This window comes from Tupaia chinensis, unplaced genomic scaffold (assembly GCF_000334495.1).
Source record: "Tupaia chinensis unplaced genomic scaffold, TupChi_1.0 Scaffold000164_1, whole genome shotgun sequence".
In the NCBI taxonomy this organism is placed as follows: Eukaryota; Metazoa; Chordata; class Mammalia; order Scandentia; family Tupaiidae; genus Tupaia; species Tupaia belangeri.
The window spans coordinates 2593508-2619960 of NW_006159638.1; the positions used below are offsets into that span (position 1 = coordinate 2593508).

Genomic DNA, 26453 nt, shown 5'->3' on the forward strand with positions numbered 1-26453 from the left:
TGTTTGCCTTCATTTTGCTCCTATTGTCTGCCTTGCTGAAAGGCAGATTTTTGCAGATAAAAGCTGCCCTGTCTTACTGAACTGCTCATCTATTAAACTCAGGAAGAAAAGGCTTTGTCAAAATCAGGAGCAAAGCCTGATTTGCAGAATATCACCTAAAAATAAAATGCATGAAAATGTCAAAATATGCTAAGAATATGGGCCAACTTTATGCTTTGGAAAATTGCCTAACAAATTCAGCACACACTGTTTTTAATTGAACATGAGCTGTGTGTTTCTAAGGTGTAGAGAGGAAGTGAGGTTGTGGAGGTGGCCTTTCTCTTGCTGCACCAGGGTAAGAGATCTGCAGTTAAAGCTGCTGAACTGTGCAGCTCTTGCTTGGGCCTAAGAAACTGTTCCCAGATTCTCAGGTATTCTCTAGGTGTCGGACCTGCCAACGGCGAACAGTTCCTAAGTTGGGGGGCGAGGATTAAAAAAGACAAGAAGACAGGATAGAAACGGGAGGATTGCCAGTCAATACTGGTCAGCACCAAATGTACTTCATTGCTAGTATTTATACACAGTCTAGAGACTTCTGTGATGTAAGGTTTTTAAGTCCTTACTGAATTTATCAGTTTGTTTTAACAGTACTTTGGAACATTCACTTCAAAACAATCCCAAGACATTCTGCTCATAACAATCCAGGCACACAAGGCCATGTCTGGATAAAGACCCTGGTCTTATTCTGGTGGTCACGTCCTGCACATTCTTCACGTCTCCTCTTTGGCTCCCTACATATCCTCCATTTTTGTTTATTTAATGATCCACCACTTCTGATGGGCAGTAGGCTGTGCCTGTCTTAGGTTGTCCTTGGTGACATTTTCTCTTACCCGAGTAATGCATATTTGTATGCACTCCTGTCTTAGGTTGAGAAACATCCCAAGGATCTTACCCGTCATTAGCTACCAGCCTCTGTATCTAATGCCTTGACTTGAAGTTTTAACCAATGGATTTCAGCGCGAACTCTGAGAAAGGAGCACCCGAGTATTCACACAAGGCAGGGTGCACAACAAAGCAACACAAGACCAATACCCACTGCCATAGTGGCAGAAATTAACCACTGTTGCCAAGAGGTCCAATGTGGTAGGAGGCCATACAGTTGCTGCAAGAATTTATTTGCCTCTTGTGTTGCGTTAAAGTGAGAGGAACATGCCTTCTCTGTTTCTAAGATCTCTTGATGGAATGTAAGAGTATCTATCTATTGTTTCATTGGCCCTGCGCCAAACACCTTGTAAACATTTTTTGACATTTTCCAAATCATGTTGGCTTTCATAATAGATTTTAGGGGTGACACAAATCCATTGATACAATGCGTGACATCGGACAGAAGAGTGGACATGCAACCCATCGACCCAGTTCCCAAGATCTGCAACAGTATCATAAGGAGCATCTAATTTGTGTTGGATTTTTTCAGCAATAATTTCTTGAGTGAGTAAAGCTGTGGAAATATTTTTTGTGACATTATCCACAAAACTAGCTGTTCATACTGTCTGTGATTTTTAAATTTTAAGTTTTAAGCATAACCATTTTTTAGAGATCCTGATAGCTGACTATTTTACTAGCGAGACCTATCCTAGTAAACTTAAAGAATTAAATCAATGCCAGTGCTCTCAGCTGTAGCATGAATGGAGTCATAAGTTTTTGGACCGGTTGTTTGTTTGGAGCTCTCATCTGTTACTGGGTTGGATTGGATGAGAGTGAGACCTCCTTGGGTCTATTTAGACTGTGTTTTAGCACTGAATAGTGTGGCCCATTGTTTATGGCCACCTCAGATACCATCTGTTTTATATATATATATATATGTGTGTGTGTGTGTGTATATATATATACATATATACATATATATCTTTTCATGAAATCTTTCTAATTCTTTACAATTCCCTCTCAGACCCTCTCCAATATAACTCAAACCTTTTGCAACATGCTTTATTCCTTGATTATTTGTCCCCTTTTACTTTTTTCATTTTGGAAATAATCCAGCCATCTTACTTTAGGACAAAAATTTTATCATACAAAATTCTTTCAATATTGAAATGTTCTCTTTCTTTTTAACATTTTGTACCACAAATACATCTTCTTACTCTATCTTTCTTCCCATAATAAGGTCCGATTGTCCAAGCAATTTTCTTTGGCACAATGGGGAAGATACTGGGGTTGTGTGGCACTAACAGAGTTGTTTTTTGGTCGAGGAGCCTTCATACGAACCATCTGATTCCCTCCGGAAATAGTCCTGCCGAGTAGATTTCTGCTTAGAGTGTCACCATCTTCAGGCAGATCCATAGGCCCAACATCCTCCTGGTCTTTCTGGGTGTCCATAAACCACACCAAGCATTCTGGAAGCCAGCGAGCTCCATCATTGTCCTGTGAAAAAACACAAACATCTCCTTGACCCCATATTAACACAGAGTCGGGCCTGTTCCATGATCTCATTAAGGGATCTTTCCAAATGACTGTGGTATAATGAGATTGTGTTTTAGAATGCCAAAATCGTTCAGCTGCGCTCGATCCTTGTTTGTCCACATTTTAAAAAATTAAGTACAAATAGGGCATGTTTTAAAATAGTTATATGGTGTCTGGGGATGAGAATTTTCAGCTTGTTGTAAGTATGTAAACGTTATGAGATGGGTACCAACATCAGCCAGGGGATTATCTGTAATTGTGATAACTCCAGTGAAATAGGGACGGATGTCTTTTCCTGACTGAGAGCTATTACAGGATGTCTGTTTCTAACTCCTCAGGAGTTAAGTCCTCATTTTCCAATTCAGGGGGCTAGGGAAAATCTCCTATCAACTTCTCCTGCAAGGGAGGAGCAGAGGGAGAAATTCCAACAGCCAGGGGAGAATCTTTATCCACAGCGGGAAGAATCCTATCCAGCTCATGAAGAAAATCCAAAACATCTCTAATTAAAGCCCATAAACTGAAAGCATCCACGGGCACCTTTTCCAGACCATGGGCATCATAATGATCTTGGAGCCTTTGCCCCACCTTTTCCCAGGTATCTATGTGAACTTTACGTTCTTCAGGAAACCAGGGATAAACTTCTTCAATAAATTCTAAAAATTTTGAAAGTTGCTGCTGCCCTACCCTCAAGCCTTGCGCACTTAGCATTTCTTTAAGTATATGTACAAAAAGCTGATGGCTACTGCCCTGTCTGTAATTACTCCCGTAATGTACTCACCGCAACACTTTCACTTTTAGCACGAACGCATTCTCCATTGACTCTTTGCGGTGTCCTTCACTGGAATCCCTAGTACTCAGGTCCCTGTTCAGGCGTCACTCTGTCGGACCCACCAACTAAGAACAGTTCCTGAGTTGGGGGGAGAGGGGAAGAGGATTAAAGAAAGACAAGAAGACAGGATAGAAACGGGAGGACTGCCAGTCAATACTGGTCAGCCCTGTATGTACTTTATTGCTAGTATTTATACACACTCCAGAGACTTCTGTGATGTAAAGTTTTAAGTCCTTACTGAATTTATCAGGTTGTTATAACAATGAATGCTTTGGAACATTCAGTTCAAAATAATCCCAAGACATTCTGCGCATAACAATCCAGGCACCCAAGGGCATGTCTGGATAAAGACCGTGGTCTATTCTGGTCGTCATGTCCTGCACGTTCCTCATGCCTTCTCTTTGGCTCCCCACATCTAGGTTTGTGTACATGAGAATTCTGACTTGGCTGTTCTTGCCAATGAAAAAGCATTGGTGGACAAAACAGATACAGCTTCTGGTCTTCAGGAGCTTCCATTCTACCAGGTCATTACAAAAGTGAAGAGAGATGTGCAGGGATGATTCAGGATGCCATGCGTTAAACACCTTTAGGGGGTTTAAAAGTGTAATCACTGGGACCTAATTCTGCAAAGGAATTATACCCACGGAGATTGAGACACATTGAGACTCTTGGACACAAGAACTGAAATTTTAGTTAAAATATAGTGGTAAGAATCACCACAAACTTACCTTCTACCAATTGAGTCCGTTTTCTAAATTTAGAGAAATGGGCTTTATTTCTTCACAACTATTTATTAATAATTCTTTCCCTGGGAACCAGCTTTCTATAAACGTTTATGGTAGTGTTTAATGTTTACTGAATAAATCTGCATACTTGGCTTATAGAATCAACAAATAATCTCCAGAGGAAATTTTTATCTTTATGCAGTCATAGATAAGATACAAAACCAGATTTTCCCCTTATTTGGAGAAATATGCACAGAAAGAAAATTCTCAGGTTCTCTTTGCTTTGTGCCACACCATTTCCAATAAGATATCATATTTAAACAATCTAACTCTGGATATTTAAAATGCCCATTTTGCATGCCAGAGCTTAGTGAAAGTTTTTTGATCACATGTGTTAACCCATCTGTGTCCATCCCCAGACAGGAGATTGAACCTGGTCTGTTCTATGCAAGTAGTTGAAAAAATATGGAGGCTTGCTTTCAGCCAAGGGTTAAAAAGGAAATAATCTCTTTTGCGGAAAACTTTTTTTCTCAGCAGGTGCAAAATAGCTGCAATCAGGTAGGCTTTGGTAAGTGGCAGCTGCTATCTACCAGGTTGAAAGATCACAAATTCTCACCCCATTTCTATTTCAATTACTTAGACACCAGCTTCAATTTGTGAGTGTCTGAAGGCATGCCTAACTCTGTGATAAGAAATGGGCCTGGACCCAGAATGGGAGCCATGTGCAGAGCCGTGCTATAAACTTTCTTTATAGTGACACCATCTCTGGCTAATTAGAGTCCCTGAGTCATCATTATAGAGTCATTATTAGACTTGGGATCCAGCAGGGATGAGAAAACCATGGCCTAGAAAGGTTAACAGTCTGATTGTGGTCATGAGGGTTATAGATTTATCAAGATATAACCTCTGGCCTTAAGCTGCTCCTTGATTAGTGCTAAGTGGCAAATTGATTAGTACCACCACTTCCTAGAGCATTTTGTTAAAAGGATTCTGAGGTTGCATGTTGACTCACAGGGAAATGGTGCTGTGATTGATTAGCAATGTCTGTCTGAGGAGAGGAAGGAGTCTAAGTGCTATATTTTTGCCAAATTTGGCTGAACGATGAAGTCTGATCGGTGATCAAAATATTACTAGATGATGTGAACTATGTTTCAGTCAGAGCAAAGTACTCTAAAATCTTCCTGGAGGAGCAGGACAGTTTCACAGAGAAGATGACATTTGAATTTGGTCTTGAAGGAGAGTTAGCAGTCCTCCTGAGAAAGAGAAAGAATAAGAAAGAAGACATTCCATGATTAAAGGATAGCTTGTGCAAGGAACCTGATATATGGAGAAAAAAGAAAATTAATGACTGTTGATTGCTTGCTTTGAGCTGGGCACTAAGCTAGATCATTTCTGTGTTAGCTCATTATTTAATTTCCATAATGAGTCTATGATTTTGCAGATGAGGGACCAGAGACAAAGAAAATAAAAATGTCTGCAGTCATACAGCTATTAGGTAGATTTTAATGCTTGGGGCTGCAAAATCACGTTAATGCCAGGTATTTGGACCGTGCAGGCGAAGGAGAGTGGACTGGAACACAGGAAGATAATTAGTTTGGATTTGGACTATGTTTTAAAACTTACTTTAGTTATGATAGAGGGTGCATGTGCATGCACTTAACAAGGACTTGTCACACACAGTTCCCCTTTTGCAGCCCTCCAGCTTGCCAGGGTCTTGAGCATGTGTCCTTGCACCCTAATGTGTTTCAAGTTGATCTGGAGATTTGTATACACGGACAGCCATGGTTTCCACCACCCAGTGCAGTTCAGTTTGATACTGACAGTGCCACCAGGCAGGACTAGATTTGTACTACTGACTTTAAGTTGCTTCTAGAATATCTAGATTGAGATGGCTAGTAAGCTGTTAGAAATATGGCACTTGGTGATGTGGTGATCAAAAAAAAAAATTACACTCACTGTTAACACACCTGTGCATGCATTTCTGTGCTCCTGTGTAACAGTGGAGATCTTTCTGCCTTTGCTATTATAGCACAGGAGACTGTAAGTAATAGATTAATATGCTTTATGTTATATGAACAATTCAGATTATTGTCAATGCAATATTAAATCCAGAATCGATATGAAAACTCTCCTACTTAGAAATTCAAATGTTCTTGGGACAATACTGTATATTATTACCATGAGACCTGTGCTCTGGCAAAATTCTGTTTGTGTTTCAGTGAAAGGCTGTTTAATATGCATGTGTTATTCTGCTGAGGTTCAACTTTGACCTACAAGAGGATAGTGTCTATTCCTTAGAGACATGCTAGAAGGTGCCATAGTTGATACCATGCATGAGGACAGGGTAGAATATTCCTGTTTGTGCAGAATTGTCTAAAACAGGTTCAAAATAAAAAAGGGTTGTTTTTTAAAAGGTGAAATCTTATCAAGAAGAAAAAATAATCCCAAAGGTATTTTACATGTAATTTCAATGTCTTGGGAAGTTTCAGGTCTCTGTGTCATCCTTTCCTTCTGGATTTGTGGTTATGCCTCCTTCTGGGTATGGAATGAGACGTAGGCTCAAACAAGTCCAAGCACTGTTCTTGATTCACCTTGTTCCCTAGGGCGATGATGATCAAGGCGATGGTGACTACAGCTTCAGTGATGATACTACCATAGTTCATTGATTTTAAAAGATAGTTCCTCACATTTTCAAATATCTGATAAGGGGATGTGTCATACCCAGAACTACCTTGTAGTCACTATAAGCCTGCAACAAAGTTAAATTCTTCCAGAATGGAGAGGATTATTCAAATTATTATTTCAAATGGTCACCTGAGAACACTGAACAACCTGAGATTACTTTAAATTAAATTATTTGCTGAGGTGTTTTTTTGTTTTGTTTTTAATTATACTGATAGTATGGACTTGTATCAAAAACCTGCATATGTACCTGCTGTGGATCAAATTCTCAGGAAAGATTATTTTTCTCTGTTCTCTTCTTGCCATGCATTTTGAATGGCAGTTTTATTTCTAGTATATTCTAAAGGAATAGTTCTTTGGTGTTTTATATTTTTGTGGAAATCTCTTATTAGACTCTCCATCTTTTTCTTTTTTTAAAAAAATTTCAGAGTAACATTGTAACTAAAAGTTGATGGTGTCTTATAGTTGATGAAATACTGTAACAATAAAAGCTAACCTTTACTTATATTTTCCTTTTGCCAAGCAGTGCTCTAAAGGCTCTTTGTATGTAGTAATTCATTTAAAACTTTAATAATCATATTGGGTAGGTACTGTTATTTCCACAATTTCAGTTCAGAAAAGAGGCACAAAAAGGCTCAGTGATGTCCCCAAGGTTAAATATTGATTCATTTAGTGTAACTTGACTATCCTGGTTCAAGGATAGTTCTAGACTCAGGTAGACTCCTGGTAAAAATCTGTTCCATCTCTGAGAAGTATTTGAGCACATAACAAGTGGTTGCAAGTCCCCTCCCCTCTCCCAATGGGCCATTGTCCTTATTAGAAAACAGAATTCTCTTTTGCTACCCATTTCTCACTCCATGATGGGGGATTCCAGTTGGGTTATCATCCTCAGACAGGAGTTGTTCTTCTAAAAAATGTAATTTTACATTTTCTCATTGTATGTAGTAGAAAGAATGTTGCTCTGAGCAGGTTTACTAGTTTACTGCCATTCAGATTTACAAAGTGTTTTCAAGAACTTCAAAGCAATGTCTTAGTGAAAGGTCCAGATTAACAAATCTTTTTACTCAATTCACTTCATGTTCTCCATCCTAAACTTTTCCCTCCACCTTCCCACACTCATATCAAATCTATACAGACATCTGAGTGAGGTGTGAGTTAAGAGGAAAAAAAGAAAATAACTTCTGATTTTCCCCTTAGAGAAAAGTTCATTTTTCCTAATAATCCAAATCTGAAATTTCAGATAATTTAGCACTTATATTTTTTAAAAAATGACATTGACCCTATCCTTTCTTTCATTTCTTCATTCTTTCATTTCTCACACAAATATTTACGAAGTACCTTCTAAGTTCAAGGCACTGCCTGGTGCTGCCTTATAAGAGATGTTACTCAGATAGTATTCAGGCCCTCAAGGAATTTTTAAAGAAAAATGTTTGAAGGAGAATCTTCCTCTTCCCTCCCATTATTTTTCTTTCTTCAATTTTCTTTCTCTACCACCTCACCCTACCCACCTTCTCCATGAACTAGAAGCAAGGGAGAAATCAAGAGGGATTTAAGGAGGAAATATTGTTTGAGCTGAGTCATGTTTGAACTTGTAGAGATGAGGACAGTAGAAAAATCGCAGGGGTGCACTTAGTCACAGGAACGGAGTAGCAAAGGGGCTCTAGAGGATGGTGATAAGACCAGCTTGAAGCATGGAGGACATGAAAGGGAGAAATGGGAGAGGAAAGACTTTCAAGCATCTGACCTTCCCTTCTTCACTGGCTATAGAGAGAATCCAAGTGAGCTGATCAGTCTGAATGTGCTTGGAAAGATGAATACTGTGCAATGTCAGATCATGTGGAGCCAAGAAAAATAAGAGGTCCCAGAAGGTGTCATCATCATCATCCTCATTATGGTCATTTTCATCATCATCTTGATGTCTCTGGGCAGGACTCCCTCCCTAGTACCACCGTAATTTATGATTGTGCTCCACTTCTGTGTCCTAAATACCTTGAAAGTAAGAATTGGATTTCAAGAGGCAAATTCATCTTTTTAAGAGGGGAAAGATGAGAAACTGAAGCCAAGTAAAACCAATGAAGACTGTAAGGTGACTGAGAATTAAACAAAAGCACCTAGCCTAGTTACCTGATTCCTTTCATTGGCCCTGATTAATTAGCACTTCTCTTTCCTCAACAGAATACCAGAGGCTCAGGGAGAGGGCTGGAGTGAGGGAAATGGGAACTGTGGCATGCTTCTCCCCACAAGTGCAAGGATTTCATGGAAAACACACCTAGACAAAACTTCAGGGCCTCTGCTCCAATCTCTGATGTTCTAATTATTAGAACTAACACTTTGGATTAAATTTCTATGTATTGGTGCTGGCAGGTGGCATGGTGGTTAAAGACACTGGACTCCCACATGGATGACCATGATTCAAGTCCCAGACCTGGTGGCTTGCTTTCTCACTCTCCACTCAACCTCTACTCTCTCCCTCTTTGGTCAAATTGAAATGAATGAATAAATAAAGTTAAATAAAATATAAAAATAATAATTCTTTAAAATTTTTCTATGTGTGGGATCAGCAGTTAGCGTAATGGCTATGTCGCTGGACTCCCATGTAGTTGACTGCGGTTTGAGTTCTGAGCCCAGTGGCTTAAACTCACACTAGGCGCGTGTGTATGTGTGCCCAAGATCCCGAGAGGAGAATGGAGGAGAAGGGATTGTGGCGTGACCATCCCTTTTGGGGGGTGATTTCTTGCTTTCTCTTTGTCTTTCTGGTGAGTGCACATGTCCTATAGGAAAAACCACTAAAAACGTTTTTTTTTTTTTTCTACATGTCTATTTTCTAGCTACAATGAAAAATTCGCTTTCTGGGTTCTTTAGTCTACATATTTAATAGCAATATTCTGCTCTATCTAGTGTTTCTTAAGTTCTTTCCCCCCCGATATATTACAGGATGTATTCCAAAGCCATATGATAAAGATGAATTAGCAAAATAAGATAAACTGTTTTATTATCATTAATTTAAGTAAGAAATAATCCCCTGGGCAGAATGGCTATACCACGAGCCCATCTCCAATCTTGTCTCAGGATTTGGGGCAAACATACATGCACTCTCAGAGAGATTATTTATAAAATTACCGAGTCCGAGACTCAAACTGCACAGTTGACCATGTGGGATGTAGCCTCCTTAACCGCCATGCCACCTGCTGGCCCTGAGATAAACTATGTTTTTCAAAATAATTTTACAAAATAGGGGCCATCAGGTGGCATGGTGGTGAAGGTGCTAAATTTCCCATATGATTGACTACGGTTCGAGTCCCAGACATGGCGGTTTGCTTTCTCTCTCGTTCTCTCACTCTGTCTTTCTCTGGCAAAACTCCTGAGAAAAAATAATAAATAAATAAATAAAGCTTTAAAAAAATTTGACAAAATGAAACAAACGTATGTGAGTATAGCCCATGATTATCTTCATGTGATATCATAGCAGTCTAAAATTTCGGTCAGGGGTTCGGTTGGTAAAAAGGGACACTACTGTGAGGCTGACCCACATGGGAAGATTCTGGGTTTGTGTCTAGACATCTTGAGTACACCAGGCACACATGTGCTCATGATCTGGGACTGCCTGGGACTGGGAGTGTTCACAACACTGAAACCTTGTTGGATGTGGTGCATAGCTCTCTCACACGCTTGCTCATGGAAACAATAAATAAACTTTAAAAAAATTCAATAATGTGTTCAGTCTTAGGACATCTCTTTTGGGAAAGAACTTTCCTGAGGAAATTTAGGCCACCTGTAATTTTTCTCTAGGACTAAATTTGCATAGAAAAATTTATGACAATGGTGCCCATGAGAATTCTATGATCTCACTTTTTTTATTGGGCTTGTCATTCTTTTTTCCTTTTTAATATTTTTTTCATTATTCATGATAAAGCATGTGTGTATACAAGCGAGAATGAAAGAGATACAGGCATGAGCATCCTCCACAGGGTCTGGCCACATCCAATCACTCTCCTCTAGTCCTCCAGCTCCTTGGATCTTGGACACTCACGAGTTTTTCAGTCTGACTGGGTCAGGGATTCTAATCAGTCATTATGTGGAATCTGGCTTTTCTTGAGCACATTACTGCTGTCTCACAGAGTCACCCCTGAATTTGCAGTTCGTATAAGACTACATCAAGGTCTGAAAGTGACATGTTGACATGTGCTCCAAATCCTTAAAGTAGAATTCCATGTTGAAGGTGTTCTAGTTCTGTTACTTTTAGTTTATTTACTTGCTTATTTACAAAACCACCAACATTTTCAAATTAGTCATGTCTTCACAGAATGAAAGGGTAGTGAAATTGTGAACTCAAGAAAGAAAGACATACCCACTCCAAAACATTGGTTACTTCAGACTACCTACGATAAAGAGTACCTGGTGGGCCAGCACTGGATTCCCGCATGGCCACCTGTGGTTCCATTCATGTACCTGGTGACCTGAAACTCATTCTAGACATGTGTGCACATGTGCTCAGATTCCTGGGAGGAGAATGGAGGAGAAGAGATTGTGGGGTGGCCATCCCCAGGGGGTGATTTCTCACTTTTCTTCTCTCTGTCTCTCTCAGGCAAGCACATGTGCCCTAAGGGGGGAAAAAAAGGCGTACCTAGTGTTCTGTAGCAGAAATGGAAGAATAATTATTTTCTCTGAGTGCTCCTCAATGGTACCCTGTAGTTATCTTTTTAATACTCAGAATAAAGCCAGATTTAGACAAAATGAATTAAATTTATCCACAAATTACTGATTTAGCAGCAAATGTAATTACTGTGCTTCACATCAGCCTCTTAATTTTACATACAAATTAGGTATTTTATCTATTGACAAACTGCATTACAAAATCTACTTAGGGATGGTATCAATTTTTTAAAATTTCTGAACTAGTTCTATGTTTTCATTGTATGAATAATAATTAAGTGCTGAATTAATTCACAGGCTAGAAGAATGCAGGCTCTGGAGTCAGAATATTTGAGTTCAAATCTTATCTTTACCATTTCTTTGCTTTGTGACTTTGAGCAACTCACTCAACCCCTCTGTGCCTGTATTTCTTTGTCTAGAAAATAGGATTATGTAAGTACTTCCCTAACCAGTAACACTCATTACATATTACTCTCTATTTTAACTATAATGACCATTTATGCATTTATTCTCTATTTCAATATTATTCCCCTACTAGTAAACCTGCTAGAAGAAAAGCCAATCTCTGAAAGTTGTAACTGTGGGTCTCATGCTGGTAGTCTAATGTCCATCAGTGATACAGGATGAAGTAGTCCACTGTTGCTTTTGATTTTATCTTTTCCCCCTAGAATCTTTCCCACCTGATCATCCGTTGGCCACACTGTCTTCAGAGTACACATTCCAAAGTCAAATCTGAGTCTATCTAGCCCATGTTTAGATTCCTTTGGAGTGAATCCAAACTTTTTGGCATGATATACAATATCTTCCATGACCACATTTCTTCCTACCTTTCTAGTTCTACTCCTGCTCTCTTCAAAACCTGCCCTTAGAATCTATTTATTTTACCCCCCCCCACACACACACTACATTGACATAATAAATTCTGGTTATTATATCACATCTTCTTTTTGACCTGTATTCTCTCATATTGAGCTTATTAATAATACTCTCTTCTGGATGACCTAGTGATTTTATCACTAGAGATGCAACCTAAAGCTTCCCCCATACAATACTTTATTGTATTCAGGAAGAAATAGATTTGAAGCTTGGTCAGTGATACAAGGTGAACTATATTGTTGGCATTAATTTTATATTGGAGAACTAGTATTTGATAAGGTCACAAAATAGGCAATGTGTATGAATTCATCAATGCATAAGGTGATTGAGCATTGATATAAATTATGTAATTGATGTTGTATTTTATATTTATTATTGGATCATTCACAGCATACAGACAAAAGTGTACACCATTTTACCCTGGTAAGCAGCTACTTTGTCATTAAATGATAATATTTAAGTAGAAAGAAACACCTTTACATTATTGGTTACAATTTATAAAAAAGAAAAAAAAATCTAGGAACTGACCAGATTAAAAGTTGAAGACTTTATTCTGTGATTAAAGACTAATTCTAGGGACCAGCAGTTACCATAATGGCTATGTTGTTGGACTCCCATGTAGTTGACCGTGGTTCGCGTCCCAGGCCCGGTGGCTTAAAACTCACGCCGGGCGCGTGTGCATGCATGCCCAAGATGCTGAGAGGAGAATGGAGGAGAAGGGATTGTGGCGTGGCCATCCCCTCTGGGGGGTTATTTCTCACTTTCTTTGTCTGTCTCTTTCTGGTGAGTGCATGTGCTCTATAGCAAAACACCTCTCAAAAAAAAAAAAAAAGACTAATTCTGTGGTAGAAGTAATAAAAACATACCTTCACTAATGTAGCTTACAAATTTGCTAAGTCCAAATCTCTACCATCATGTTCTCTTCCCAAATCATGAATTCTCTGTGGGTTTTATTTTGAAATAGGCACTTCTGCTATCAAGTCTGATAAATGATATTCCAACTCTAAAGAGCAAGCAACTGGAATGCCACATTTTTGATGCATATTTTTGCAGCACAGAGGGGATTAAATTCTAAATGTCTCAGCTGTTAAAGGCCCCTTCAGACTTGCCCAAAATGAAGAACAAAGAAGGAGAAAGCTTTCCCTAAAGCAATTCATCAGATCTATTTGGCACAGTGACATTCTCTCAGAGTTTGTATGGATAACTTGCACTGAACAGTTCAAGGCATTACAGCTGCTAGGAATACATGAGAAAGGACCCTCTGATTCCTATCATACATTTCACATGGCCTAACAGTGCTTACCAACTAGCTAATGTCCACCAAGGATCTACCAGTCACTAGTTACATCATAATCTTCTGTTTCTTAAATGCTCACTAGGTGCTAGGCATTGTGCTGTACACTTTCCACCCATTACATCATTTAGTGTTCCTGCTTCTAATTTTTTAAAAGAATTCTTTATTTAATTATATTTATTAGTAATATTTTATTTTAATTAGCTATAGGCATATGCATTCATCAGAGAGAGATAGAGACAGAGAGAAAGAGAGAGAGGGAGAAAGTGAGAAAGCAAGACTTCAGGTCTGAGACTTGAACTGCATTCGGCTATGTGGGAGTCCAGTGCCTCAACCAGCACACTACCTGCTGGTCCCATGTTCCTGCTTCTGATCTTAAGAGCATGGCTGTTTATTAAATATATGTCTGATTTTTTGCAGTATGAAAAGTTTATTTAACCAAGTCTTACATATTATAAACTGACAAGTACTTGCTATTATTTTCTCTAACCTAATTGCTGGTTGTTGAATATAAAGGCTGTTTTGACTGGTTCAGTAAAGGCAGCAGCAAACACTACTATAAATAAATTGTTAGACACAGAATACATGTGAAACAGGTGGAATCTTTTGATTTTCTGAGTGTGGATAGATCCAACACAGTTACTAGAACCACCCACTGATGAAATAGATTTACTGACGAATTCATCAAACAACTGGAAACAGGGTGTTGTGGTGTGTTAGATGGCAATTTCAAATAGAATGAAAGTGATTGATACATTTTTCACTTGATTAGAAAGAAAAGAATTTTTTTAAGGTAGATTTTTGCGATAGAGCATGGGCACTCACCAGAGAGCCAGAGACAGAAAGCAAGAAATCACTCCCTAGGGGTGATGGTCAAGCTGCAATCCCTTCTCCTCCCTTCCCCTCTTGGGATTTTGGGTACATGTGCACACACACACACACACACACACACACACACACACACACTGTGTGAGTTTAAGCTGTCGGGCCAGGGGCTCAAACTGTGATTGACTTTGTGGGAGTCCAGGGATGCAACCACTATGCCATCTACTGGTCCTGGAACATAAAGACTACTTTACACTTATAAAACATACCACATCTATGCATTTGTCTTCATTATTCTAAAGGAAGTTATTCCAGAAAATTGCATCCAAAGTTTTTGACTTACTGTTTTTTATGATTTGAACTCTGTCTAGCCTCATCTCCTTCCATATTGAGTCTATGTCTTCTTCTTATCAAATGACTTGAAAATTTCTAACCAGATTATGGCCTTTCAAACTGTTGTCCCCTCTGCCTGTTGTTCTTTTACCCTTTTCTAACTCCCTCTCATTCCTCAGGACTCCATTTGAACAGTATCACCCAAGATAAGCATTCCCTGAATTATTCCTTCCACAATCCCTGGAGTACCCATCCTTCCTCTGGACTTCCACAGCACCCTATATATATATATCCCCTTTAACCTCTTTGTTACATATTTTTTACACTTTAAAAAAGTTTTGCCAAAGGGTGCTTGAACCTGTCAGAAAGAGTAGCGACAGGAAGAAAGTACCTGCAAAGGAGGCATCATCATGATGCAATCTCTTCTCTTCCATTTCTCCAGCCTAGGAGCATTTTGCATACCTCTCTACATGTGGCTTGTATGGTTTTTAAGCCATTGAGGCTGGGATGTAATTTGTACAGTCAGCCATGTGAGATCTGACTCCCCTAAGCACCAGGTCATGAGACCAACACTGTTACATAGTGTAATAATTTTCTCTTTGTTTGCCAGTCCTACTAGGTTGTAATTCTTTGGAGGCATGATGTAACGTTTATGCTATTATTTCTGTTATTTAGCACTTAGTCAATTTTCCACAGACTATAGACTCAATGAGTGGTCGTAATTTAAAGGGGTGCAACATATACAAGGGAACATCAAAACGTTTGTGGAAGGGCCTACCTATAGCTTGATGGTTTAATTCTCTGCACAGGGTACTAGATCCTGCATGGGTGACTGCAGTTGGAATTTCAGCCCTTGCAAAACACACCAGATTGTGTACAGGCATGACCAAAATCCTGACAGGATGGAGAAATGGAGGAATAAGGCTTGAGTGTCACCTCACTCCATTGAGTGGTGTCTTCTCTGTCTCTCTGGAGAGTGCATAGACCCTTTGGCAATTCAAAAACAAGTTAATGGAAAAATGGAATTAAATTATGAGTTTATTTTGGTAAAACATTTTTTGAAATTTATGTATAGCTTTTTTTTTTAATAATACATATTTTCCATGATCTTTTTTTTTACCACCTCGCCATCCCCCAGGGAGACTGGCCATGATACAGTCCCTTCTATTCTCTTGGGATCTGGAGCATGCACACACATGTCCCTGGTGTGATTTTGAAGCCACTAGGTCCAGGGCTTGAACCATGGTTGACCATGTGAAAGTACAGCGCCTTAACCACCATGCCACCTGCTGGCCCCTTCCATGAATGTTTTGAAGACACTTGTATATCATGCATATTAGTACCACACCCGTAACACAAACACACACACAGATTCTCACTACCAGCTATGTGTAGACTCATACGTGCCTCATCTGTGATTTTCATTGTAGTTGCTGTAGCTCAAGGTCATGATATGGCAGAAGTGACTACTTAGAAGGATGTACATTGTGTTGAATTCTATTGTTCTTGCCCTTTAGAATACAGAAGGTGCTTGAAGTTTTACCTTTTCTGGTGAAATTTTAGGGTGGTTCTATGAGAACACTTTTATGCTGAATTAGAATATGGAAACATGAAGGAAGGCAAAGAATCAGTCCAGGCACTGCAGTATAAATTGGGCCAAAGGCTTAAACTATGAGAGGAGCACCTCTGTCCACTGCAGAATACAATTCCACAGGAACACCGAGGAATCAGTGTCTGGCTTTACTCTCTGGTTGCTGCCCTCACCCTCTCTGTGCTCATTACATGACTCACTTTGACAGAACATGGGAGACCAGATGAGAATTGCCAGGGAGCAGGCTTTTACATCTGTGATTGCATCCTGCTTTGAAGTTTCTCTTGAAATTTTTTTAGTTATTTTCCTCTCAAATATGTATTATGTATGTGTTTGTGTTGCTACTTATGATTGGTGGACTCAGAAAGGCCCTGCACACCTTTGTCCCCAAGCCTCCCCACCATGCAATGCAATGCATGTAATGCAATGCAGTAATCAAGAGAACCAGAGAGCCGTGCTGGGCTCTGGAATAGACGGAGCACAAATCCCATCTGGATCTCCTTTAAAGCAAGCCGGTGCTTTGCAACAAACTACTGGATGGTGATAAAAAAGGTTCTTACCTGTTTACTTAATGGGTGACTGGCCTCTTTGCTTTTATTTAGCCATCTGTTCTGGTCTGTGTCCCTTTAAACTTGTAAGATCCATCACCTCGTTTAAGCTGTTACCTTGACACATTGGAATGTTGTGGACATAATGATTCCACAGAGGAGCAAATTAAAACAGTTTTTCATGATTAGAAGGTTAAATGAGGTAAGGCTATGGTAGTTAGTGCAGAGATAAGGGGTTTTGAGGAGGCAGAGCTCAAGGGATTTTAGGAGATTAGAAAATTAGGCTGGCTAGACTGAGGGATGGAGCTTTTACAAATTTTAGGAGCTAAGCAAAAACAAAGACTTCCGTTGGGTGTCTCTGATTTTGCCAGGCTGGTTCTATTGCCCATACCAGGCCATGACCCTGAGCCCTGGGAGGACACAGGCGCTAGCTTTGAGTGTCTTTTTTTCTTTGAGAGGTTCTGTGAAGAGATGAATGAAGCCCATTTAAACTGAAAATAATAATAACAAGAACAACATTCAGTCATCCTAAGAAAGTTATTTAGTTTTCTTTAAGTTTAATGAATAATCAGAGGTCCATCACATCTTCATGAAAGAATATTTCATTGAGTCTTTGCCCTGCACTTCATGGCAATAATTTTTGAGACCTGCCCTCAGTTCTGCTTTTCCTTTCTGCTCTAACCTTGACCTTCACTTGACCATCTGACAACTCCACCAGGATGACCCACCAGTTCCTGGAAACTAGTACCTAGAAAGCCAAGAGTGTTATCTTGTTACTCACTTATAAATGTCTGCTCTGACTGCTCAGGTTTCTCCAATATGACCAGTATTACTGCAGTCACTTAGACTCAAAATCTCAGGCATTTCTGAATTTTCCATCTGCCACTTCTGTTTCATCAGTAGCCAGATTATGTTCCTTCCTAAATTGAGTTTCTCATGTCTTTTTCTGCCTTTTTATTCCCTCAGCCTCTCCCCTAATTTCAATTCCTCATTACTTCTGTCCAAGTCAATTGGAGTTGTCTCCTAACTATTAAACAGTTGCGCTTACTTTTACTCTTTCCATATTCCCAAGCATCTTTTTTTGGGGGGGGAGGGGGGAGATTTTTTGCTATAAAGGCGTGTGTGCTTGGCAGAAAGACAGAGAGAGACAGGGAAACAGAAAGCGAGAAATCACCCCCTAGGGGCGATGGCCACACCACAATCCCTTCTCCTCCATTTTCCTCTTGGAATCTTGGGCACACACACACACACACACACCCAGCGTGAGTTTAAGCCACTGGGTCCAGGACTTGAACCCATTCGACTACATGGGTGTCCAGTGACATAGCCATAATGCCAACTGCTGGTCCCACTGAGCATCTTAAACACTGGTGTTTGAGAATTACTTGTAATTATCCCCTTTAAATAAACAAAATCAAAACAAACACAAATCTTTGACTTTCCATTACCTAGCAAACTCAGTATAGCCTTTCCAGTTTCGTTTCTGAGGCACTCTACCATGAAGTTATCATTTGTTTTCAGCTCTTCCTTCTTTGTGTTCCAGGAGAACAAACTGCTCTGTGTCCATGAATAACTCAGTGTTTTCTTATCTCTTTGCTCTGTTCCCTTTCTCTATAATAGAAAGTTCTGCTCACATACCCTTGTCAATTAAAACATATACTATATACATTAGCTATTTAATTAGATTATTGGCAAGGAATTTTTAAACACCAATTTGTGAGAATAAACTCCATTTATAAGCGTAAACACAGATCTCAGGTAGCCCAGGAACTGAGGAACAATTTTGATTGTTGGTAAAATTTCTGAGTCCACAGCTTTCTGATCAACCTTCTGCTGCTCTGTAATCTTGTGTTTCTTTTTGTCTGTGTTGAAAATCTCACTTTCCTGGTGTCTGGGCTTCTATAGCCTCTTTTTCTTGAAGTAAGCATCAGTGAGGTGTTTTGAGACTTTTACTCTGCTAATATCAATTTTTGTGGAGGTGGCCACGATAAATTTCTGGTGTGTTCTATAGAGTGGAACTTGATTGACGACCAGAGGGCCAATCACAAGTAGCAAGCCACTGTTCACTTGTTTCAGAAAAACCACTCTTTTGCCTCTGTGGCATCCAGTGAGGATGATTAGAACCATACTGGGAGTGAAGCTAGCTTACAGCTTCCCAAATGCTGACAGAGGAGTTTGTCTGTTTGTTTGTTTTCCACAGGCCTAACAGCTTCAGTAAGATAATATCTAGGCATTTTGTGAAGCATAGCCACCCAGTACCACCATTCCTGTCACCAACAACTGGTTTTGTGACAATGGCAAGAACCTTCTCCTTTTTCTTTTCAGTCCTGGACGTAATGGCCAAGTATTTCCTCTTGTACCTGCCCTTCCTGGAATACATGGTGGATTGGGAGTATCTACTGATTGCCCAGATTAGGACTGGGTTTTGGCTACAATGATGCTTCCCCTTCTTGGGCTTTTACCTTTGGGGTCATCCTTTTTAATCTTGACACTGGCATCAGCCTTCTTCCCTTCAGATTTCTTCTCTTTAGTTTTAGCTTCTCAGCTTTTTCACCCACCATCTTGTAAAATGGGCAAAATAAAACATAGTTTTTAATCAAGCTCAATCTCAAACATCTCTGCTTTTTTCCACTCCATCGGACATAGTTGCTCCTGCGTTTGTTCCATAGCAGCTCATTTAGGGAAATGGTCTCATGCTTCTTGACATGAAGATGTTTCTCTTCTTATTGTTAGCTGTGCAAAAGTAAGAGTAAAAAATCTCTTACTTTTGCATAGTCTATGTCACAGGCAATGTTCTCTGCTCATAGAAGGTACTAGGTATAGAAACAGAGCAGTGACTATGAGAATGTGAAAAATCAGTTTACCTATTCCATTTGTTGATTTCACTCAAGTGTTGATTGTCTGTAGTATGTAAGGTATATATAACATGTAGCTGTGTTAAGGGCTTGGGATACAGAGATCAATATGACAGTGCATGCCAATTCTGCAATTCTGCACACTTACAAGGAGGAAAAATTAGGTAAATAATTACATAGTGAAAAAAGTATGATAGAGGTATCTTCAAACTGAATTATGGGAGCAGTAGGACTTCCCTCTGTTAGAGTGGGTAGGTTGAGGCTGAAGGGATGGTGTTTAGAAGGTGATTGGACAATTATGAAATATTTCCTATAGGTGGGAATGTCTGCTTTATGTTTTGCAAACTGAAGAAAAGTTTTCAAAGAAGATAGGGAGGCAAGGAAGGATAGAGACAGAATGGAAGAACCCATGAAAGCTGCTCTGCTTGTTCTTAGAGACCCTGTACACTCAGGCAACAGGTCACTAAATGATTATTTTCTGTCTCCAAGTATAATATCCTAAGGACAGAATACTTTGATCCTTATGAAAGAAAAAGAGGGAACAATAATAGAACATCCTTTGGTGAGTGCTTCTGGTAGAAAGTCATGCATTTATTCTTCTTTTGTTTTTCTGAATATTTTGTAGAGAAAATCTGTGATTGCGGTGAGCTTCATAGCAGCATTCCTCTTCCTGCTGGTTGTGCGCCTTGTAAATGAAGCAAATTTCCCATTGCTTCTAAACTGCTTTGGACAACCTGGTACTAAGTGGATACCATTCTCCTACACATACAGACGACCTCTTCGAACTCACTATGGATACACAAATGTGAGGACACAAGAGGTAAGACCTCTAAGATTCAGAGGTATCCATGGTAACAGCTTTTCTTTAGGAACAAGATGGTTTCCAACTCATTGAACTTTCTTTGCCCCAGAGAGCTTCTCTGGGTCCCTGACATCTTCTGGTTTCTTATTCTTAGACATTTACTGACAAACATCTAACTTCTGTTGCCTCTCCTGTATCAAATCTGATTCTCTGATTTCACATGGAGTAGAGGAAGCAATTACCTGTTTTCCTGGTGGTTTGCAGAAACACATATATATCTTTCCTTTTAGAAACTCTGATCAGCAGTTACCAGCTGGAGAACTGACTGGCTTTATTTCCTGTAGGTCAACTGATTGGGGACAGCTCTTTATAGAACTTCAGAAAACCATTTATACTCTTTAAAACTCTGTAATCCTTAGACCTGGAGCTAGAAAAGGCCAAGCTGATTTTAAAATTCGCAGTGGCTGCAGAGATAATGGGATTTAAAGAGTTTCGAATTTAGAAGGGTTAAAATAATTTAAATCCTATTATAAGTGAACCTTTAAATCTTTGTAACCAATTGGTGGTACAGGACAGGATGGAAGTACATCGACAACTAGAAAGTGTGCTCTAGTCTAGAACTTTTGCAAGCAAGCATTTGTCTCATCTGGTAAAAATATTGAATCTTACAAAAAGTGTAAAGTATGTAAAAGTGGTTAATAAAATCTTTGCTATGGAGTATGAGGTTCACACCATAGATGCAGAATCCCAGCCTCTTTCAAGTTGTTAATGACAAAGGTACAGGCCACTAGTGTGCATACATCACTGGGCAGAGTTTTGGAACAGATTCCATTGAAATATCATTTTGTACAGCTTCAGGAAAGTAGAGTAGCACACAGAATTCATCTCTGGCCCTGAGAGTTATTCTTAGCATCCTGGGAGGAAGGTTGAAAACTAGGTTTGCCCATTTCCTTTTGTAGGTAATACACACCTAAGCCATTGTTTCTGGTTAATCTGATTCTTTGAAAATTGTTTCTGTATCTGCAAGATTCTCAGGCTTTTTATTAGACCTTTATAGTTGTGGAAAAAAGACATATTAATAACATACAAATTCCTAGGAGTCTTGCTTGATGTTTATCCTTTAACTGGCTTTAAATTAATTTTTTTTTAGAAAATGTCTATTGCTTGAATTTGTTGAGTGTCTTTATAAATTGATTACTTATATGAAAATGTATCTCTTACAGAATGGTTTGCCATAATCTTGCCTTTTGTTACATTTATTCTGCCTGTCATTTAATATTCTTTAACTATTGTACAGTGTTAATCATTTCACAAGTGCCTTTTCCAGGCCGAAAATGAAATGAAATGTGACTAAAGTATCTCATAGATTACTCTCATAAAGAAAATCCCACAAAATATCAATGACTCTTTCATTTGTTAAAGTATTAATGAATTGGATTTTGACATGTTAAAGGAAGAACTGGCATAGAGATGCAGTTATTTAATTAGTCATACTAAACAGGGTACCTTTGGAATTCTAGTTCTTTTTTTTTTTTTAAGAGATTTTTGCTACAGGGCACACATGTACTTGCCAGAGAGACAGAAAGCAAGAAATCACCCCAACACCCCCAAGAGAGATAGCCCTTCTTTTCCATTCTCCTCTTGGGGTTTGGGGCACATACATGCATGCCAAGAGTGAGTTTTATGCCTCTGGGTCCTGGACGTGAACTGCAGTTGACTAGGTGAGAGTCCAGCTATCTGTTGGTTCCCTTCAGTTCTTGTTTTTAAGACAATGACTTCACCGAAAGATACACAGCATTATTTTTCATCTGTAAGGTTATTTCTTAGGAGGGAACATTATTGCTGGAAAGAGTTCAGGCTTTGCAGGCACACAGACATGATTTGCGTTTCACTTCTGTCACTTAGTAACACTTTCAAAAGCCATATATTTGCTTCTGGGAAAATTCCATAACTTTTGATTCTTAATTTCCTTATTTGCAAAATAAAGATAACAACATCAACCTAACAAAATTATTGTGAAGATTAAATAGAAAGGGCTCAACTCTAAACTGAAGACAAATGAATGGATTTCCTTTTCTTCACCTATAATAATCAGTATGACATGAAGTGTTCAGTATTACTAACACCAAAATAACAAAGTCCAGAGCAGTAGAATTTATATTTACATTTTAAATATTCTGGACTCAAGGCAATGAACATATAAAAGTTTCCTAACTCATTAGTAATTAGAGTTTTTACAAATTAAAAACACATGAGAAAAAAATAAATTGAAAAAGTACAAGGAAGTATCATTACATTTTAAATACGTTTTGGCAAAAATTAAAAGGTCTGACAATACCAAGTGTTGGTGAGGATGTAGAACAATAGGAATTCTTATACGATAAACAGTTTTATCTTCTTGAGTAAAGCTGAAGTTCTTTATACCCTACTTCTCGTCATCAATATCTACTATACTAGAGATGCTATGAACCAATGCACCAGGACCAGCTGGTAGTGTGGTGGTTAAGGTGGCTGGATCCCATATGACTGACTGTGTGGTTCAAGTCCAGGGCCCAGTGGCTTGAAAAACATGGTGCATATGTATACATACATACCCAAAATACTGAAAAGAGGGAATAACAGAGGAAAAGGGATTGCTGTATGACCATCCCCTATCCATAGTAGATGCTTTCTCACTCTCTCTTTTTTTTCCCTCTCTCTCCCCAGAGAGCACACATAACTCTCTGGCAAATTACAGAAAAATTTTTTAAAAATATGTTGCATACACTGGAATACCATACAGCAATAGCAATGAATAAACTAGTCATGTGTGACAATGTGTAATATAAAAGTGCACACATTGTGATTCCATATATGGAACAGATAGTATATGGTGTTATTTAAAGAAATATATATGTTCTTACATAAAAGGATGTGTATGGGTGTGTGTGTGTGTGTGTGTGTGTGAAGAAAATTTTCTTCATAGGAGTAGGAATAGCAGTTGATGTCTGAGAGGAGTATGTGATTTGTGATCAGGATGGTTTTCTGAGATGTCAGCAGTATGCTGTCTCTTGATCTAGTTGGCAGTTACACAGGCATTCACAGTTTAGTTTTTAAAAGTGTATATTTGTTATTTTCACTTTTTGTGTGTCAATGCTATAATAAAAATTAAAAGTATATTCTAATCCCAGGTAGGATATTTATTGACCACTTACAGAGAACCAGGAGTCACACAAAGCATTTTATACCTTGTTCAACAGCAAGAAATGACTATGAAGAAGCATTGGGACACTAATCTATCCAAAACAAACTAGATCTATTTCAAATAGGCAATTTCATTTCCTGTGAAGACTTACAGATATACAGATAACTTATTCCTCTGGTTCTGGTCTATGTATAACAGAGAGAGAAGCCTCATAATGTAAGACGAATGTAAATGATGAGAAGAACACTTTGCATGGAACTTAAAAAACAACAGATGAACACTCAAGAGAATAACACATTTTCTCCCCAACTCAAATTGTTCTAGGCTAAATTGGGATGAAAACAAGATTTTATTACTTTCCACTCCTTCCTCATTGATTTCATCCTTTCTTCTGACAGTTCACCCTGCTCCAGGTCTGTGCTCCATTCTTACTCCCCGGTATTTTATGCATTCATTGTTACTAAATGATGGCCTCAGATGCCATCCTTTATAGAGATGATTGTATTAAAAACCCAAAGTTATAAAACTTTCAAAAGCCAATGTAATATAGCTAAAATGGTAAACATTGGCATAAATATTCTGGGGCACAAAGTTCAAAAGAGTGACTCTCAAGCCAGGTTTTAAACTCTTTTATGGTAGTTGTGCACTCCTAAGTCTCTACTCAATCTATTCTTTTTTTTTTTCTCTCCTCAATTTATTTTTTTTTTTTTTTTTTTTTTTTTTTTTTTTTTGCATTTACACCCATTTATTGTGTTTCTATATCCTTTAGTCAATCAGTTTCAGTCACAGAGTGCGGATATTCAGTATATATTAAGATATTAAGTAGGAACATACAATGTCTCTCCTTCATAGCCTGGCTTGCCTCGCTCAGCAGTAAATCTTCCATATTCTTCCACTTTCTGTCAAAAGCCAGGGTTTTGTTGGTTTTTATGGCTGAATAGTATTCCATAGAGTACAGGTGCCACAGTTTTTCAATCCTTTCATCAGTTCGGGGCATTTGGGTTGGTTCCATGTCTTCGCAATTATGAATTGTGCCGCAATAAACATTGATGTGCAAGCACTTTTCCGATTAAGAATTTTTTTGTTCCTTGGGTAGATACCAAGGAGTGGGATTACTGGATCATATGGTAGTTCTATTTGTAGATTTTTGAGGAATCTCCAAATTGTTCTCCACAGTGGCTGGACTAATTTACACTCCCCCCAGCAGTGTAAAAGAGTTCCCCTTTCACCACACCCCTGCCAACACTTATCATTTTTTTTTTTTAATCTTAGACATTCTGACTGGGGTTAAGTGGTATCTCATTGTTGTTTTGGTCTGCATTTCCCTTATGTTGAGGGATGTTGAGCATTTTTTATATGCCTTTTGGCGATTCGTATGTCATTTTTAGAGTTTTTTCAGCTCATTCTCTCATCTTTTAATAGGGTTGATCATCTTTTTTCCAAACAGCTGCTTGAGTTCCTTGTGTATTCTGGATATCAGTCCCTTATCTGATGCATAATTTACAAAAATATTTTCCCATTCTGAGGGCTATCAATTCACACTAATTACTGTGTCCCTACCCCAATGTCTCTCAGAGTTTCTCCCATGTTTTCTAGGAGCAGTTTTATAGTTTGAAGTCTTAGATTTAGATCTTTGATTCACCTTGACTTAATTTTTGTTAGAGGTGAGAGGTAGGGGTTCAGGTTCATCTTTCTGCAGGTGAAAATCTAGTTTTTCCACCACCATTTGCTGAAGAGGTTTTCCTTTTCCCACTGGGTTCACTGGTACCCCTTGTCAAAAGTCAGCTGGCTGTATGATTTGGAATTTATTTCTGGGTACTCTATTCTGTACCATTGGTTTGCATGTTTGTTTCTGTGTCAATACCATGCTGTTTTAATTACCAAAGCTTTGTAGTATATTTTTGGGTCAAGGAGTGAGATACCACTCACTCCACTTTTCTTGTGTAGAATTGCTTTGGCAATATGGGGTCTTTTATGATTCCAGATGAATTTTTTGATTGTCTTTTCTAGATCTGTGAAGAATGTGTCTGGTGCTTTGATTGGCATTGCATTAAATATGTAGATTAATTTGGATAGAATTGCCATTTTGATTATATTAATTCTTCCAATCCAGGAACATGGGATGTCCTTCCACTTTTTTGTGTAATTTTCAATTTCTTTTTTTAGCTTCTCATAGTTTTCCTTGTGGAGGTCTTTCACTTCTTTGGTTAGATTTATTCATAAGTATCTTATACTTTTTGTGGCTATGGTAAATGGAATAAAATTTTTCAGTTCTATCTCCATCTGCTTGTTTTTTGTATATAGAAATGCTTAGATTTCTGTATATTGATTTTGTATCCTGCAACTTTACTCTATTTGTGTATTACCTCCAGAAATTTTTTAATGGAAACCATTGGCCTTCTATGTATAAAATAATGTCATCTGAGAATAGAGAGAGAGAGTTTCACCTCTTCTTTTCCTATTTGGATGCCTTTAATTTTTTTCTCTTTTCTGATTGCATTGGCGAGGACTTCCAGTACTATATTGAAAAGGAGTGGAGAAAGTGGGCATCCTCGTCTTGTACCCATTTTTAGTGGGAAAGCTTTCAGCTCTTCTCCATTCATGATGATGTTTGCTATCGGTTTTTCATAGATAGCTTTTATTATGTTGAGAAATGACCCTTCTATGCCGATTTTGCTGAGAGTCTTGATCATGAAGGGATGTAGTATCTTACCAAATGCTTTTTCTGCAATCTATTCTAATTCTGAGAAAGGTCAGTAGCTGTGGCTGAATTCAGTCAGGCTGAATTACTTATTTTAAATTCTTGGGCTTTGGACT

At 38.6% G+C, this 26453-nt stretch overlaps 1 protein-coding gene across 3 annotated transcripts in view; it reads left to right on the forward strand.

Annotated features, from left to right (window-relative positions):
• ST6GALNAC3 (ST6 N-acetylgalactosaminide alpha-2,6-sialyltransferase 3) overlaps positions 1-26453 on the forward strand; it is a 612627-nt gene that overhangs the window by 247069 nt on the left and 339105 nt on the right. For 2 of the 3 annotated variants that reach the window (XM_006146059.3, XM_006146061.3), the window contains exons 1-2: positions 16956-16997; positions 20276-20470. In XM_006146059.3, coding sequence (XP_006146121.1) covers positions 16977-16997; positions 20276-20470 — 216 coding nt within the window. In that variant the 5' untranslated portion in view covers positions 16956-16976. Of the gene's footprint in view, positions 1-16955; positions 16998-20275; positions 20471-26453 lie in introns of those variants that run through there. The other variant, XM_006146060.3, reaches the window with a different exon arrangement.